General features: G+C 37.1%; 1 protein-coding gene across 7 annotated transcripts in view; it reads left to right on the top strand.

The window, feature by feature from the left end:
- The window catches only part of LOC131431017 (uncharacterized), a 278009-nt gene that overhangs the window by 178770 nt on the left and 81089 nt on the right, over positions 1–18150 (top strand). For 5 of the 7 annotated variants that reach the window (XM_058596418.1, XM_058596428.1, XM_058596435.1 and 2 more), the window contains 3 exons: positions 6755–6805; positions 12823–13203; positions 16809–16936. In XM_058596418.1, the coding sequence (XP_058452401.1) occupies positions 6755–6805; positions 12823–13203; positions 16809–16936 (560 nt within the window). Of the gene's footprint in view, positions 1–2860; positions 2979–3088; positions 3250–6754; positions 6806–12822; positions 13204–16808; positions 16937–18150 lie in introns of all 7 variants that reach the window. The other 2 variants (XM_058596452.1, XM_058596444.1) reach the window with 2 other exon arrangements.

Here is an 18150-nt window from a genome sequence, read left to right as displayed (position 1 = left end):
GAACATTCAACTACTCATCAACTTGTCAGAGTAACGAACATGATAAAATCAAATAAATCTTCTGGGTTATCCACTGGAGTTGCTCTTCTAGACATAGAAAAAGCATTCGACAGTGTTTGGCACAAAGGTTTAATAGCAAAAATGTCTGATTTCCAGTTTCCTATTTATTTGATCAAAATGATTCAAAATTATTTAACTGATCGTACTCTTCAGGTTAGCTATCAGAATTGTAAATCTGAATTGCTACCCGTACGAGCCGGTGTTCCGCAGGGTTCGAGTGTAGCTCCAATCTTGTATAATATTTTCACTTCTGATCTTCCAAATCTACCCGTTGGTTGTCAGAAATCGCTATTCTGTGACGACACAAGTCTGTTAGCCACAGGTAGAAATCTAAGAGTGATCTGCAGTCGCCTACAAAGAAGTTTAAATATTTTCAGTGATTATCTGTCAAAATGGAAAATTAAACCAAATGCAGCAAAAACGCAATTAATTATCTTTCCTCACAAGCCAAGAGCTTCTTTTCTTAAACCAAACAATAATCACATTCTCAAATTGAATGGCTTGGAATTGACATGGTCTGATCAAGCTAAATACTTAGGTTTAACGTATGACAAAAAACTCACTTTCAAGGATCACATTGAAGGAATCCAGGCAAAGTGTAATAAATATATTAAATGTTTATATCCTCTTATAAACAGAAATTCTAAGCTCTGTCTAAAAAACAAATTGTTAATTTATAAACAAATTTTCAGACCAGCCATGCTTTATGCGGTACCAATTTGGTCAAGCTGTTGTTCCACCAGGAAGAAAACGCTTCAAAGGATTCAGAATAAAATTCTGAAAATGATTCTGAAGCGTCCTCCCTGGTTTAGTACAAATGAGTTACACAGACTCACAAATATAGAACCATTAGATGTAATGTCACATAATATTATAAGCAAATTCCGACAAAAATCGATGCAATCTTCAATTGAATCGATTCGCTCTCTGTATTAGTTAGTAAGTTAGTATATAAGTTCCTTTTCCCCATTACACAATACAAGTAGGTTTAGAATTTTCCCTACACAAAAATCTCAGAATTGCGAAAGCAAATGATGTCTTCATGGTAATAACCAAATCATATATATATATATATATATATATATATATATATATATATATATATATATATATATATATATATATATATATATATATATATATATATATATATATATATATATATAACAGGGCTGAAAAGTCACCACTTGTGGCTGAACACCCAATTTAAATCTTAATAATTTAATTTTAACTCATATTCCAATAAATAGTTATTAAAAAAAAAAAAAAAAAAAAAAAAAAAAAAAACGAACGGCGTAGCGCCCGAGCACAGCCGAAGCATGCTCGGTTTTTCTGTTCGATTAGACTTTTTCTTCGTGTTTTTCATATGCATGGTTGTTCAATTGGCGAAAAACGATTTCCCCGCATAGGAGCTATCTACGGATTCGAGTTCCGTTTCTTAGGTAGCTTTTTCGCAATTTTCATTACATAGTTGAATTCGTATGTCATTTTTCCAGTCTGTTTTCCTCGTTATACACTGATCAAATTTTTATTATTTAAATGTTGATTTTGGTATAAGAAAATTTTAATAAGAATTCTTGGTGGAGAATAAAAAGGCCCTGAAAAGGGCAGCTTATTCGAACGTTTCTCGATTAAACAATATTTTGCAGTTGATTTTCTACCTTCGATAGGAACGGTCGAGCATTGTTTCAAGCGAAACGTAAAGAAAAATATTTTCAACGCTAATTTGCAAGTTTCGTTAGGATAAAGTTATAAAAGGGGTGTGGAGTTGGGAATCGATCCCAGGTAGGCTACGTTAAAGGTGTTAGTCTGACTCAAATGACACTAGTTCTTTTAAGACTAATAAACAAATTTGAAAACTACGTTGCATGAAAATCTGATTTAAAACCGACCCAATTCTCGGTCCGTTGGCTATAAAACTTGTTTCTATTCTGGCGTGGTTTTCGGTTTTTGATAGCGGCTAGAAATTTTGGAACATAACCGACCAACAAAACACTATCTGCACATCTCAATCTTGGTCCAAACCATTGGTCGAGAAAGGTTCGAGATAAACGCGTCCCGCCGGTCAGAACAGAACAGACGTCGACATATTCGTTGAACTTTCGGTTTTCGGTTTGCGCTAGAAATAAGCGGAATGTAATGGAAAATGACCCCGACAAAAAAAAAGATTCCTCTCTATTAGACCACCAAAGCAAAGCGCCGCCAGATGCGAGGCCATTGCCATTGCCCATTCGATGGTTGCTATGGCAAAAATTGGCTCCAGGCGGCCTACTCTGATGGGTGTTGGTTTCGTGTTTCGGAACTAGCGAAACGGAGACGGAATACGTAAATTTTTATAATAAAATAAAATCATAAGTTGCGGTGGTAACTTTTTCGAATGGTAATCACGCAGGAATGAGTCAAGACATACACGTTTTTTGCCTACACGTACGTGAGCTGTATTTCAGCGGACATTTCAACATTATTTATGAGGGTCCAAAATAAAGCATACACAAGCGGTTGGGAAAAGAAAGACATTTGTCTAAATTTGACTTTTGTCTTGTCCTAATATCGAAGGCCCCAAACAAGTGAAACTGTGAGTTTATGACTTGTTGCTTGGGTTATTCGACAAACCAAACAAATGCTAAATGACATATCAGTTTAATCGAAACTGTCAAGCATTGACGAGTCGAAAACGAAACGTAAAGGCAAACCTGTATATGATCACAAGAAATTAACGTTTCGGCAGCTTAGTTAGGAACTTCTCCAGGGATGGACTCCGGTTATTATTTTTTTAAATCGCCTTTTTTCGTTTAATTAGTAGCCCCGTTAAGCATGTGCAAAGAAAGGACAAAAAAACTGTGACAGTGACGTGCCTTCAGGAAACGTATCCAAACTCCAATGACGGATCAATCAGACTGAAACGAGTGAAAATAACGGTAAACATTAGAAAAAAACAAATGTTGCAAGTGCCAAACAGTTCGTAATCGCAAAACACCAATAGAACAGTTAAGTTTAGATTAAGCCTTTTTTGGTTCGTTTGTCACAGCCAAACCGGATAAGGACAGTACAGCTATTCATACTAGTGGCGTAATGTATGATGATCACTACGACGAGGCCCGCGATCCGAATGCCCCGCGCTGCTCAATAACGACGTTTCTTCATCGGGTTGCTTTCACCGTGCTTCATGCGTCGTTTTTCCTAGAGAATGTATGTGTAATAGCTTCGCTTTGCTTTGCTGTGCCTGGCCTGCTTGGATTTGATTTTGTTCTGATGCTGGTGCTTTTGATTTGTAAAGTTTGACATTTGATTTTTTAGTTAGAGCCTTAGGGGGAACTTTTTTTACTCAAGTCAAGTCAAGAGTCCATTCCGAATGTTGTCGTTGCTAAAAATTTCGAATTTTATTTACAAAATTTACAGTAGTCACAGAATTTACACAGAATTTGCACAGAATTCACACAGAATTTACACAGAATTTACACATAATTACACAGAATTTACACAGAACTTACACAGAATTTACTCAGCATTTACGCTGAATTTACACAGAATTTACACAAAACACACTGAATTTACACAGAATTTACACATAACTTACACAAAATTTACACGGATTTTACACAGAATTTACACAATATTTACACAGAATTTACACAGAATTTACTCAGCATTTGCACAGAATTTTCACAGAATTTACACATAAATTACATAAAATTTGCACATAATTTACACAGAATTTACACAGTATTTACACAGAATTTACACCAAATTTTCAAAGAATTTACACAGAATTTACACCACAGCATTTACACAGAATTTACACAGAATTTACACATAATTACACAGAATTTACACAGAACTTACACATAATTTACTCAGCATTTACACTGAATTTACACAGAATTTACACAAAACACACTGAATTTACACAGAATTTACACATAACTTACACAAAATTTACACGGATTTTACACAGAATTTACACAGTATTTACACAGAATTTACACAGAATTTACTCAGCATTTGCACAGAATTTTCACTGAATTTACACATAAATTACATAAAATTTGCACATAATTTACACAGAATTTACACAGTATTTACACAGAATTTACACAGAATTTACACACAATTTACACAGAATTTGTACAAAGTTTACACAGAATTTACACAGAATTCACACAGAATTTACACAAAATTTATACAGAATTTGCACAGAATTTATACAGAATTTGCACAGAATTTACACAGCGTTTTCACTAAATTTACACAGCATTTTCACAATGTTTACACAGAATTTACACAGAATTTACACAGCATTTACACAGAATTTACACAGCATTTACACAGAATTTACACAGCATTTACACAGAATTTACACAGCATTTTCACTGAATTTACACAGAATTTACATAGAATTTGCACAAACTTTACACAGAATTTACACAGCATTTTCACTGGATTTACACAGAATTCACAGAGAATTTGTACAAAGTTTACACAGAATTTACACAGAATTCACACAGAATTTACACAAAATTTATACAGAATTTGCACAGAATTTATACAAAATTTGCACAGAATTCACACAGCGTTTTCACTAAATTTACACAGCATTTTCAGAATGTTTACACAGAATTTACACAGAATTTACACAGAATTTACACAGCATTTACACAGAATTTACACAGCATTTACACAGAATTTACACAGCATTTTCACTGAATTTACATAGAATTTGCACAAACTTTACACAGAATTTACACAGAATTCACACCACAGAATTTACACAGCATTTTCGCAGAATTTACACAGAATTTACACAGAATTTACACAGAATTTACACAGAATTTACACAGAATTTACGCAGAATTTACACAGAATTTACACTAAATTTACACTGAATTTACACTTAATTTACACTGGATTTACACTGAATTTACGCTGAATTCACACAGAATTTACACAGAACTAGTACAGAATTTTTACAGAATTTTCACGGAATTTACACAGAATTTATACAGAATTTTTACAGAATTTACACTGAATTTACATTGAATTTTCACAGAATTTTCACAGAATTTTCACAGAATTTTCACAGAATTTTCACAGAATTTTCACAGAATTTTCACAGAATTTTCACAGAATTTACACTGAATTTACACAGAATTTGCACAGAATTTACAGAGTTTACACTATAGAATTTACTATAAAATTCACTTCGGAATTTAATGAAGAATTTACCTTAAAATTAACATGAAAATTAACCATAAATTTTATTTCAAAAAAAAAATTTTCTAAAAATTTTGCCATAAAATTTTCCAAAAATTTTGTCATTAAATTTTACTATAAAATTTGCCACTTTTCACGCAACCTAACTCGGTTCGATTGCCTGCCCTCGTTTGATGGTGTAGATTTTTCCCCGCTAGAACCTCTATAATAAAGACAAAAAAAAAGAAAATTCGAACAAGCTGCCCTGAATCTTAGCAGTCCGTTAAAACAGACAATTCAAATTCATTCCGAAATCTGTGATTCACACTCTGCCCCTTCTGTATGTTGAACCTATTTGTCGAAGGTCACTGAGATGGTAAAATTCTTTCCTTCACCGAAAGCACGTTTCATGCACGTTAATTCCATCTAGTTGATTATAGTGAATTTTATTCTACTCAAAGTTAAATACTACGCAAATGTTCCGCTCATCTGTAATTTGGCACCGAAATTTCACGGAGCAAAGAACGATTTTCAGAATCGCATGATTTATTGCGTTTTTATTTTGAATGCAGCACTTTTCGCGCACGTTTTCTTCGGCACTCATTTCTTCTTTTGCATATCTCCATCCGGACTCCTGCGCTGCAATTTGTCGGCACTTTTCATGTGTTTCTCCAAAGTTTCAACAGCCGATTCAAAAGTTGCCGATATTTTTTTTGTGTGCATTTCTTTCTTTTAGGGGTTGGCAAAATCGGCCACATAATTGTAGTTCTGTTCTCCTCCCTTCAAGCGATGCATTATTATTCTTCATTCGGATGAAAGTTGGTTTATTAACTCGTTAGGTTAAGTAGGTTGGGAATTGAAGAGGGGAAAGATTTTCCGTTTTCGGAACTGTACTTTTTTTTTGTTTTATGTTGGTGACGTCAAGTTTGTGCGTGTTCACCAAATATATATTTTTTGGGTTAATTTTTAACAACCCAATATCTTCAGTGTCTCTTTTTTACGATATTCATCCTCTGAAATATGAAGCTTCCAGGTAACAACAATTCTGCACGCACATTTCACATGTGCATCGGACTTCCTCCGGTCAGTTTCTCCGTACTTACGTGGCCCGCCATTGGTGTAAATATTATATTGTTTACTCGATCGAGCCTCACCTTTTTTTCTCGGCCTTCGGTGTTTTTACTCGTTAGTTTTGCGTTTGGCCGGCAATGGCTAATTTTATGACCAATAAAATTTAGTGTCTTGTACACAAGCGTGTGTTTGTTTTCTTTTTCTTTCAATTTTTATCTCTGCTCCGTTGTTGTAGTTGGAGAACGCAATGTGGTGTGTCGTTGCAGTTGCTATATTTATGTGCGTCGTTTTTTTTTCTTCGTTCGTTTCGCTTGTGCGCTATCAAATTCATTTCTTCTCGGTTTTCGTATTTTTAGTAATAGTTTTTTTTTATTTTGCCCCTGAGTAGTGTGTAATTTTCATTCTAAACGGGTCGTTTCTTCTCTTGTTACAGAAAAACCAGCATGAAGATGAACAGCAACAGATCATCAACAAATATAATTCGGTAAGTTATCGATGGATAGCATTAGCATTAGCATTAGAGACCGCCCGTGTGTTGCTACTCCGTTATTGATCTGGACCAATTGAGATTGCAAAATGATTTTTTGAAGTAACATGTTTGGGAATAACACATTGTTTCACACTGTGCAAACTGTATTGAACCATGCATGCTGATCAATACCGACGAATTCGGTAAGTTATTGATGGATAGAATAAAAACTAGTAAAAGTTACTGAAATTCATAGGTGAAATCCCTGTGCTCTATTTTGACACTAGAAACCACTCAAACATAACAATGCGTATTACGCAAACATCTGGCACTAATTGGTAATAAAACCCTGAACTGGAACATTACCAGTTTGTTATGTTTCAACAAGTGTTCCACTGAAAGTTCTTTTCAGAATCGACCAATTCACTGAATTCAAGTTATCATATATTATTTTCAAGCATTTTGTTCCGTGTTTCAAATATTAATCGACTTTAGATTTCGAATCCAATTTTTTCGTCTAATTTTCAATTCAAAATCCGGCTTTGAATGCGGAATTCAAATTCAAGATGAATCACAAGTCATATCTGATTTTTTTCTATGGAACAGCCGTTTGAAATTCCTTCTGAACAGGCAATCCTCCTAATAAGATTCAGATGATAAACATGGCAGTTCTTTCAAAATTATGCCAGTCCTCAAAATTGGTCAATAATGAACTAATGCAATAATTGGGCCACGTTTCCACTCGTTCGCATTTAATGTTCTTCTTACAATCTCAAGAAATCAGACATTGTTGAAAAAATGCAGAAGCGAAACGACTAAACCTCTGTGAAGAAGGAAGGAGAAGGAGCTCTTCGCTTACCTTCCCCCTGAAATCCTTTCCGAAGATAAATGTATAGTATATTTTCAACAAAATAATATATATTCGCAATTTTATTTCTTGTAAAATGGCTCTCAGCAAAAATGTTTTTTGGAAAATCGACTTGCGATGATGGTGTTCGATAAAACGACTCTCGCTGAATTGATCCTGAAAAGGCGTTCGGTGAAACGGCATTAGGCGAGATATTTTTTTGTGAAATGGTTTTCAAAGAATCAGATTTCACTGACGTTCGACGGTACGTCTGTTGGTAAATTGCATTCGGCGAAATGGTATTCGGCGTGTTGAATTTTGTTGAAATAGCTTCCGAGTAAATGTCTCAGAGAAAAAGTTTTCAGTAAAGCAGCTTTTAGAAAAACGATTTTCCGCTGCTTTGGCTATAGAAATGGCCTCTGACGAATCAGCTTTCGGTGAGATAAGGCTTACTCTAGTCGAAATGGCTATCTATGAAAGGATATTTAGTTGGCTTTCGTGGAAATTACATTCGACCAAATGGTGGTCGGTAAAATAGTGTTCTGCGAAACGGCTTACGGTGAAACAGTTTTCGACGAAATGATATTTGATTTATTGATCTGTTGGCAAAATAGGCACAATTCGATGAGATTGAATCTGTTCAAACAGTTGACGATTAAATGGCTTTCAGAGAAATGGATAGAACTGTTTTTGGCGATTTTACTTTCTGTAGAACAGAGATGCTTAGGAGAAAAGGTGACAAAACGTTAGGTGATGAAATGAAGTTCGACGAAACGGTACTCGATTAGATGGATTTAGTCGAGACAGTTTTCGATGAATCGGCCTTCTGCTGGTTTTAGGCAAAATAACATTTTGCGTAACGTCTGTTAGTGAAATGGCGTTCTGTGAAATGGAATAAAGCGAAATGGTGTTCGGTGAAATGGCATTCGTCGAAACGGTTTCTATTGAAATAATTTTTGGATTTAGATGAAACGATCTTCGACGGAATGGCTCTCGGGGATTTGATTTTTAGCGAAACTATTTTTGGTGACCTGGCTTTAGTAGAAATACTTTTAAGTGAAACAGCGTTCGATAACGGCTCTTGCTGAAACGGCCTTTGACAAATCGGGAGATGACGACATGGCATTCGCCGAAATGGAATTCGGAAAGAAGGATTTATTCGAAATAGCATTCGATGAATCGGTCTTCTGTGCAATGGTTTTCAAAAAAAAGATATTTTACGAAACGGCTTTCGGGAATTTGATTTTCAGTGAAACTACTTTTTGGTGATATGGCATTGGTAGAAATACTTTTAGGTGAAACCGCGTTCGGTGAAACGACATTCGACAAATCGTCAGATGTCGAAATGGCATTCGGTGGAACGGAATTCGGAAAACTTTGAATTAAACGTTCTGCGAAAATTCGGTGAAATGACTTCTATTGAAATAGTTTGCGATGGAACCGTTTTAAATGAAACGATCTTCGACAAAATGGCTTTTGGCGATGTGATTTTCAGTGAAACTATTTTCGAAGCTATGGCTTAAGTAATAATTCGGCAAAATGAAATTAGAAAAGAAGAATTTAGCCGAAGCAGCTTTCGTTGAAACGTCTTTCGGCGAAATGGCGTTTGACTAAATGATTTTAAGTAAATTAAAGTAGAAATAGTTTCCGGTGTTTGACAAATGCGATAGATTCAGCTGAAACAGCTTTCGATGACATGACTTCAGAAGATACGGCGTTCGTTAAGCCATAAATTGACGGTTTGGTTTTCTGTTGAAAAGTTTTCGGCGAAACGGGTTTCAACAAAACGTCTTTCGGCATTCAGCGAGATGAATTCCGTTGAAACGGTTTTCGTTCGATTAAATGTCTTTTAAGTGAAACGGCTTTAACTAAAACAGCTTTCGACAAAACGACTTTCTGACGATTCTGTTTTTTTTTTGTAAAACCGTTTACAGTGGCTTTAGGAGAATTTGTATTCGGCGAAACAACGTTCGGCGAAGTGTCTGTTGTAGGGATGGGTTATCCGTTCTCGAACGGTTCCGAAGAACCAATTCTTCTAAAAGAATAAGTGAAATGATGTTTTTTTTGTTAAAGAATGTTAGTTCTCTTCTTCTTAATGGAAATGGAATTACTTCGAATTCTTTAAGAAAGAGTATAAATTAGCTGCGTATTTCGGAACGGTTGCAGTTTTAAGGAATCTGGTAGAAGTTGCATACATTCGCGACATTATAAAAACTACACAAAAATAATCACTATTATTGAATCTGTATGTAATATACAAAATATAATTATTTCATAAGCACGATTGTACTTCAACAAAACGGGAATAAACATTATCAGTGTTTATTTGTCTTTATTTCAAATCAATATTAATCGCAATATGAAGACTATTGAAGAATTCGACGAAATGACAATCGGTGGAATGACCCTTTCGGCGAAATAGCTTTCGGCGAAACGGTTTTCGAGAAAATAAACCTTTCAGCGAAATGACCCATTCGGTGAAATGGCTAAACGGCTTTCGGCGAAATGACCCGCTCCCGAAACATGGAGATCTGGTGTTATCTCGAAAAAACTTCATGCGATTCTAAGACATTTGAAAGTAAAACTAATATTTCGATTCTGTCTCAGAGTCGAGATTTTTGAAAGAAATGTCTTTTCCAAATAACATAAAATATTGACGTTTTTTTCTATGGCATTGACCCAAAAAAAAATGTTTTATTCCGGAAATCTCAAAACTTTTCCATGTCCCAGAGTCGAATTTTTTCAGTAAAAAATTCCGCCATGAGACTGGATCTTGACGTTTCGGATAATTTTAAAACATTCGGCATAATTTTTTTTTTCGATGTTGGAAATCTCAAAACATTTTCAAGTCCCAGAATTGAGATTTTTAAAACAAACTCCGTCGGTGGAATCGTCCGATATTTCGGTCGTTTTTTGGTAGCCTTTTCCAAGGGAAACTAGTTTACATTTATCATAGAAATTTTTGAAAAAAAAAAGTATTTTTACTGATAACACAAAATCCTGACATTTCATGTACTTCTAAGGCATTTGGCACAAAAAAATTCTTTTTCGGAAATCTCGAAACTTTTTCAAGTCCCAGAGAGTAGAATTTTTTCAGTAAAAAAATTCGAGATGAGACTAGATTTCGACATTTTGGACAATTTCAAAACATTTGACATAAAAAATTTTTTCCAGAAGCCGATTTAAAAAAAAAAAAGATTACACTAAATTTCAACAATTCATGTAATTCTAAGACTTTTGGCATCAAAAATGCTGTTGTTTCTTCCAAAAAATTCGTCTAAAAATATTTTTTAGTTGAAAGCCGGTTTTGGCTCTGGAATAGACATTTTTGTTCTAAATTAGCTGACGCATGACCAAATCTCGGTTTGAACAGATTCGTAGAATTAATTGGTCCGTATTCAAGGAATCAACAGCGAATCCAGATTTGTCAACATGATTACTGTTTATTCGTTTGGCAAATAAATTATTTCGAAATTCATACTGCAAGCGACGTTGACACTAGTGACAGGTAGCCGGCAGGCAGCGTTGACATAATGAGATTTGCAGACACCAGCACAAAGTTTCACACGTCCAGTGGGGTAATAAAAAAAACGAGCTCCGTCGCTGTCATAATTTCTCCACGCTTCACGACTGGACTCTGTCGTGAAGCTCGTAACTACACCGCTTGTGTCATGAACATCATCCGTAATCATCCTTGAGAATCGTCAGGCGTTTTACAGCCTGACGCGTGACACGTGAGCCCACTGCTAATGAGGCTGCCATGGTAACAAATCAAAACGAGACCTCCGGTTCCCTTCGATTTCTTACCACGGCCGCCTGCGCCAACTTGGATCTCGGCGAATGTTCGATGATCGTCTCTGTAACAGAAATGATAATTTAGAGAGGATTTTTCTCACGAATCAAATTTACTGCCCGTTCGCCTGGAACCGGCATGCTAATTGACCATCTCAGTCGATGTCATCCGCGCCGGTTCATTAATTATGCGACAAAAATGGATGAGAATCTCTGCAGCTAGGCGGCGCGATGCTACAACAGCAGAACCAGTCGTAGTCGGGGATCTACGGGGTCCCGGCATGTTGCTGCTCAATTAAAACGAACCTCGTGCGGCGTTGAAAAATGTCCATTCCTCCAGTCGCGTAGATTGGCTTTGATTATCGCGTTACTGGTGAGGAAAGTTTACGGCCGTGTGTGTGTACATTTCCCACCGAGACGTGCAGATACAGATAGCAGTAAAGGTGAAAAAGAAAATGAATTTGTTTGGATCGTCCCATTAGGCTTTAATAGCGTCATTAGATTGTAACGCATCTGTTTGACTAATCTGTGGATCGTCGTTTGACGGTCGATTTTTTAATTTAACTCGTTTCGCGGCTGAGGTAGAAGAAAACGCTCATCCGTCCGTCGCCGCCATCCAACAATCTGCGGATGCGTCATTTGACACCTTCTCGAAAGCGTCTCGAATGTCGTGATTTATGCTTCCACTTTGAAAGGTCCCCACCTCGGTCACGACGATCCATTCTTGGCCGTAGCAGAAATTATGCATTTCGCGTCAATTTTCAACGTCTGAAACGTGCATAAATTTTCTGAACATCACACACACACAATGTTTCCCTTTGGGAGGTCTTAATTCGCCAACAAAGTCGATGGACAACTTCTCACATTACCCCTTGTCCTCTCGACATCCTTTCGGATCCGGGAAGACGAAAAAAAACGGCTTTCTCCCTCCCTGACTGACCGACCGGTGATCAGAAGATCGACTTACATTGGCCCCAGGTTCGATTTCGACTTTCCCAAGGATTCAACGGCGAACGGCGAGGGTTACGAAGGGTCAAACAGACCTAGCCATTTTCGTCCAATTCAAAGTTCACATCGACCGTATCGCAGCAGGCGACGACTGACTTGCGTTGGTTTGCGTACGGAAATTATCTTGTTCAGGATGTTGGCAATTTTCGTTGATCAAATAAATTCATAGCAATTTTGTTTTGTGTTCCGATGCGACCTCACGCGGGAAATAGTTTTGATTTTGGTCGTTCAACACGTCGACATTAAACTGAAAGCTGGCCTGTCAATTTCGTCAAACGAAAACCCGTTTTGTTGCCGTGTTTGCATAGCTGTTCTTGACCACCCATCAATCGCAATTAATCGCATCGCCTTTTTTTTTCTTCTTCTGTTCCCTTTTTATTTTCAGCTCCCGATTCAACAGCAACAGCAACAGCAACAACAGCATCACCAATCACAGCACCTTCCACAGTCCCGGCCGGCCTCCAGCTTAAGTCATGTAAATAATAACACAAGCAATACCACCACCACTAGCAGCAATGGCAATCATTACCATAATTACTCGGTGCACCATCAAACGGCGACTGCCAACCAACAGCAGAACAGCTACAACAACAACAACAATAGCGCAGGATCAAACGAATCCGCCCTGCGGTTAAGTTATGTGACCGAGAGGATACTGGCGTCGATTCTGCCGGCCCGGAGGCGGATCCGCAACGGTGGCAGTCCGGGTTTCGTCGATGAGCACGAGCGGGAGCTGATCGAAATGCTGGAACAGAAGCACGAGAAGGTGAGGCATTTTTTTTGTTATTATTTTGATTACATACATGGCATACTTTGTTTCGAGCGGTTGGGATCAGAATTCCTTGGTTTTTTTTCTTCATCAAGTTGACATATTTTGTTGATGAAGTCATGGCTTGCTTAACACTTCGAATATTGTTTGCAGTAGAAATATTCGACACATGTCATCAGATTCAAAGCGAAGAGTTACCGATTTCTGTCCTAGTTGATGGCATAATTTTTTTCATTTTATAAAGTTTACTAGCTGACTCGTCGAACTTCGTTTCGCCCGATTTTTTTCAGCGATAAAACTCTGGTAGAAGGTAAAAGTATCAAAAGAAATACTAGTCACTCAGTTGGCTAAATTGATACTCAAATCAGGCCAATCAGAATGCCTCATTGTTTTAATCGATCAAAAACAACAACGAATTGATGATTCTGAGCAGTGTTTGGAGCTGTTATATCGAAATAAAATCGATGTTTTCGTCGATATATAACAATGGACGAAACATGGCTCCATCACTTCACTCCGGAGTCCAATCGACAGTCAGCTGAGTGGACTGTACGCGATGAACCGAACCCAAAGCGTGGAAAGACTCAACAATCGGCCGGTAAGGTTATGGCGTCTGTATTTTGGGATTCGCATGGTATAATTTTCATCGACTACCTTGAAAAGGGAAAAACCATCAACAGTGACTATTATATAGCGTTATTAGAGCGTTTGAAGGACGAAATTTCAAAAAACGGCCTCATTTGAAGAAGAAAAAAGTTTTGTTTCATCAAGACAATGCACCATGTCACAAGTCGATGAAAACCATGCTGAAATTGAACGAATTGGGCTTCGAATTGCTCCCTCATCCACCGTATTCTCCAGATTTGGCCCCCAGTGACTTTTTCCTGTTCTCAGACCTCAAGAGAATGCTCGCTGATAAAAAATTTAGAAGCAATGAAGAGGTAATCGCTGAAACTGAGGCCTATTTTGAGGCAAAGGACAAATCGTACTACAAAAATGGTATCGAAAAGTTGGAAGATCGCTATAATCGCTGAATCGCCTCTGATGGCAATTATGTTGAATAATAAAAACGAATTTTGGCAAAAAAATGTGTGTTTCTTTTAAACGATACGAACTTTTCAGCTAAACTGTTATCTCTAATTTGTATGATACTTGTATTATATTTCTGTAATTGGTATTTCGTATCTCTCTCGTTTCGTTTTTGTTCTCATTGTCATTTTCAGTATCTCCATTATTTTCTTTTCTCATTGTTCGCATTCCTACTGTTTCTCGCAATCCCTATACTTTATGGCACTCATTTTATTTTGCTTTAAATTGATGTCTAACTTGGGCTCCCAGTCTCAATGCAATTTTTCTTCTTTTTCTATTATCTTCTGAAATTTCAGTCGAATTCATGTTCTTTTTTTCCATTTTCACACTTAATGCTATTTGCATTCTATGTGACAATTATTTGCTCTTTTACACTTTCAATTTCTCTCTGAACAATATTCCTATTCTTAATTTTTTTTTTACCTGTCAAACTCAATGAAATTTTTCTACTTTCTACACTGCCTCGTATTTTTCTCCCCTCTGTTTCTCGTTCACTTTCGCTTGCAAAGTTGTTTCTACCCCCTTTCCTGCATTTTTACATTTCTTTCCTCCTTTTCCCGAACTCATTTTCCCATTCTCAGTCTAATTTCATTTCATTCTGTCATTCTCATTCTTTATCTCTAGTACTGACTCTCATTCCTGTGCTATTTCATAGTGAATTCCCGTTTTCTGTTTGTCTACGAACTCTATCTCTCGCTCTTACTCTCACTCCCGTTTTCTTACTAAATCCCACGCATTCTTTCTCTCATTTTTAGTTTCTCTGTCTTTTGCGCGTTTATTCTAGTTCTCATTTCCATTTTCTCTGTTTCACATTTTCCTTTTCTCCTTATTTTCATTTTTTTCTAATTTCTCATATTGGTATTCTTTTTCTCTCGTTCTGATTCCATTGTCCTGGTCGCTCATTATCTTTATTTTTTCTCACGCTTATTTCTCTTCTTTTTCACATTCTTTATCTCATTTTCCTGCAATTTGCTCTTGTACTTACTGTCACTTTCGTAGTCGATCCCATGGCCCTCATTTTAGTTTGCTTTAAATTTATTTCTATTTTTTGTTCTCGCTCTCAATGTCTTTTTCTTCCTTATCAATAATTTTTTGCTAAAAATTTCAGTCTAATTCGTGTTTTCTGTTTCGTTATAATTCTTAATACTATTTTTCTTTTATGTGGCAATCATTTATTTTTCCTCGCTTTAAATTTCTCTCTAAGTTATATTCTCACTCATTTTTATGTTCAACCTAATAATCTCGTTCTCACTCTCATATTCATTTACAAATTTACTTCCATCATCTTTGATGCAGTTTCACTCTTATTCTTTTTACTCACTTCATTTTCATTCATTTTCTCTATTTTTTGCACTCATTTCAATTCTTTCTTTTCCATTATCTTCTCCCAATTCCTCATTATTTTTTGTTCATTCACTATCTTTAGTACTTGCTCTAATTTTCGTTCTGTTTCACAGTCAATCCCATTTAACTGTCGCTCTCTTTCGGCGGCACTTTTTTTCATCAAAAAGTAGTGTTTCATCAACACACGAAATTCCTTTTTTTCCATTTTTTTCACAATAACAAAAGTAGCTTCACTCAAAATGCAATATCTCACAAACTAATAATCAGACAGCTGTCAAACTTATACACGTATCTTTTGAAGAGTGGTACTAACTGAAAATGGTATGGATTTAATTCTAGTGGCGCCCTCTCATAGAAACGATACGAACTTTTCAGCCGATCTGTTAATGAACATGAAAATAAGAGCAAATGAAAATGCAAATTGAAAACTGGAATTAATGCAAAGTAAAGAGAAATTAAAAATGAGAAAAAGAAAGCTTGTGATTTAGTAGAAGAATGGGAGTGATAATGAGAATAAGAAAAAAGGAAAGCCAAAGTTGGAACGAAAAAGAAATTGAATATAATGGTGAAAAAGGAAGATATAGGAGGGACAGAAATTGTGAGTGGGAATGGCAGAGAGGGCGGTGATTTGAGGAATGAATGAGAGTTGTACATGGAATTTCCGAAATCGAAAAAACAAAATTGTTGCCAAAAGTCTTAGAATTGCATGAAACGTCGAGATTTAGTGTCATCTCGAGAAATTTTTTTTTAGAAAATCGACTTTCTGGGACTGTATGTCGGATGTATGTCTCCCGCATCATCGTCGTTCGAACAATTGAACAATCGCTGTTTTTAATCATAGGAGCCACAGCGTCTATCCCGTAAATTTGCCAAAGTAAGAAAAATGATTTAAAGGTCTCATAGCTGAAACCTGGACTTTAAGGTCATCGTGTAGTATCTCATGTATGAATTTCTGAGATCCTCTCCGTCATCTTTCATCAGACCCGGACACCGGACGACCATGATAATTACAAGCCTCGAACCATTATTCAATCACTCAATCAACTCAATACCAATCGCTCTTTTTTTGCCGTGCCCGATATACGATAGATAAAGCACAAAATCTCTGCATACCGGGTTAACTTCTAATCTATTTCTTTCCTTCATTTTTGTTTTCTTGTCTCTTCCAGAACTACCGGATATTCGACCTGGAGTCGTGCATCGCCAGCATCAGCCTGGAGAAACTGTGCGAACTATGCAAACACATCGACTCGTGGCTCGGCAGCGGCAAGGAGAAGATTGTGGTCCTGCAGGACAGGTGAGTAGTGGTGGTGGTGGTGCGCAGATTTGCATTCGCCTCAGCGGACGTGTCCGCCACGGTTTAGAAGTCTTTACGTTAATTTATTACGGACATTACACATGACATGAGCAATGGGACTCGTGCGGGGATAATCGCTCAGGTTCAGGTTCTGCGGGGTTCTTCCAACAACAGCGGGTGGCAAATCGGTGTGTGATGGTTATCTAGTGTGCCTTGGACTTTTTCAGTACACCCGCTACCATTGCCACCGGGGTGATAATTTAATCTAAGCTATCCACGGCTTGACCGTTTGACGCGCAAAACCACGGCGGCACGTTCGTTGTTTGGAGTTCAATTGCTGCGGTTAATCGCAAATGTTTTGAGCCCCAGACGAACGGAGGCTTATCGTCATGCAAATTACTATCGAGCCAACCGGAGCCGATTTCACTCGCAAGACGTTCGGTGTTTGCAGACAAGCAGTTTTTTGAATTATTCATGAATTCATAATTAATAGTTTGGCGATTTTTTTTGGCAATCAAAACACGCCCCTGTATGCGATGTGATCATCGCAAGTTTGTTTTTCCCGCCATTTTTTTTTCTGCAGGTATTCGTGGCAAGACTAATGGATGGACTGGGAATGACCAGCTTTTGGTCATTTCAGTGCAAAATATTGTAGCGGTCGGAACGAATGCATTTGTTTCGGACACGAACGCGCGTATATCGGCTTTCCTGGCTTTCAGAGAGGGGGGGGGGGTTTCTGAGTAATGTTACTGCAGAGCACTTTTGGCCGGTTTTTTTTATGTGCATCGTCATCGGTCGAGAAGCCGATATGGCATGTAAAATCAAAGAAGGACCGGACCATACACAATAAATAAACATAATGAATGCTTGTTGTCGCCCGCCATGCATCGGATCCAACACCCGCAAGGTGAATTTAATTTGTATGCATCAGCATGATGACAAAATGCGGCAATAGCTAAGTCCGATGAGTTGCTAGGAAACGACAATAACAGTGTGTAAAACCTAGCAATCGAACCCGTTCGAATTTTTGTCCATTCGTAAGACAAGACGTGCGATTCAAATGCCAAGGCCTACTGACCGAAAATCCGTTCGTTGCATCTAAGGTTCCATTTACCTACTTAAAAACTATGCATGTCTTACTTTGAAGAGTAATTTTTCGTGTTGATTCGGGAGATGTAATTTTTAATTTCAATTTCTACCACTACCAGAATATC

Source organism: Malaya genurostris, chromosome 1 (assembly GCF_030247185.1).
Source record: "Malaya genurostris strain Urasoe2022 chromosome 1, Malgen_1.1, whole genome shotgun sequence".
NCBI lineage: Eukaryota > Metazoa > Arthropoda > Insecta > Diptera > Culicidae > Malaya > Malaya genurostris.
Note: the sequence above shows the minus strand (reverse complement) of the source record. Positions and strands in the feature narration are given on the sequence as shown.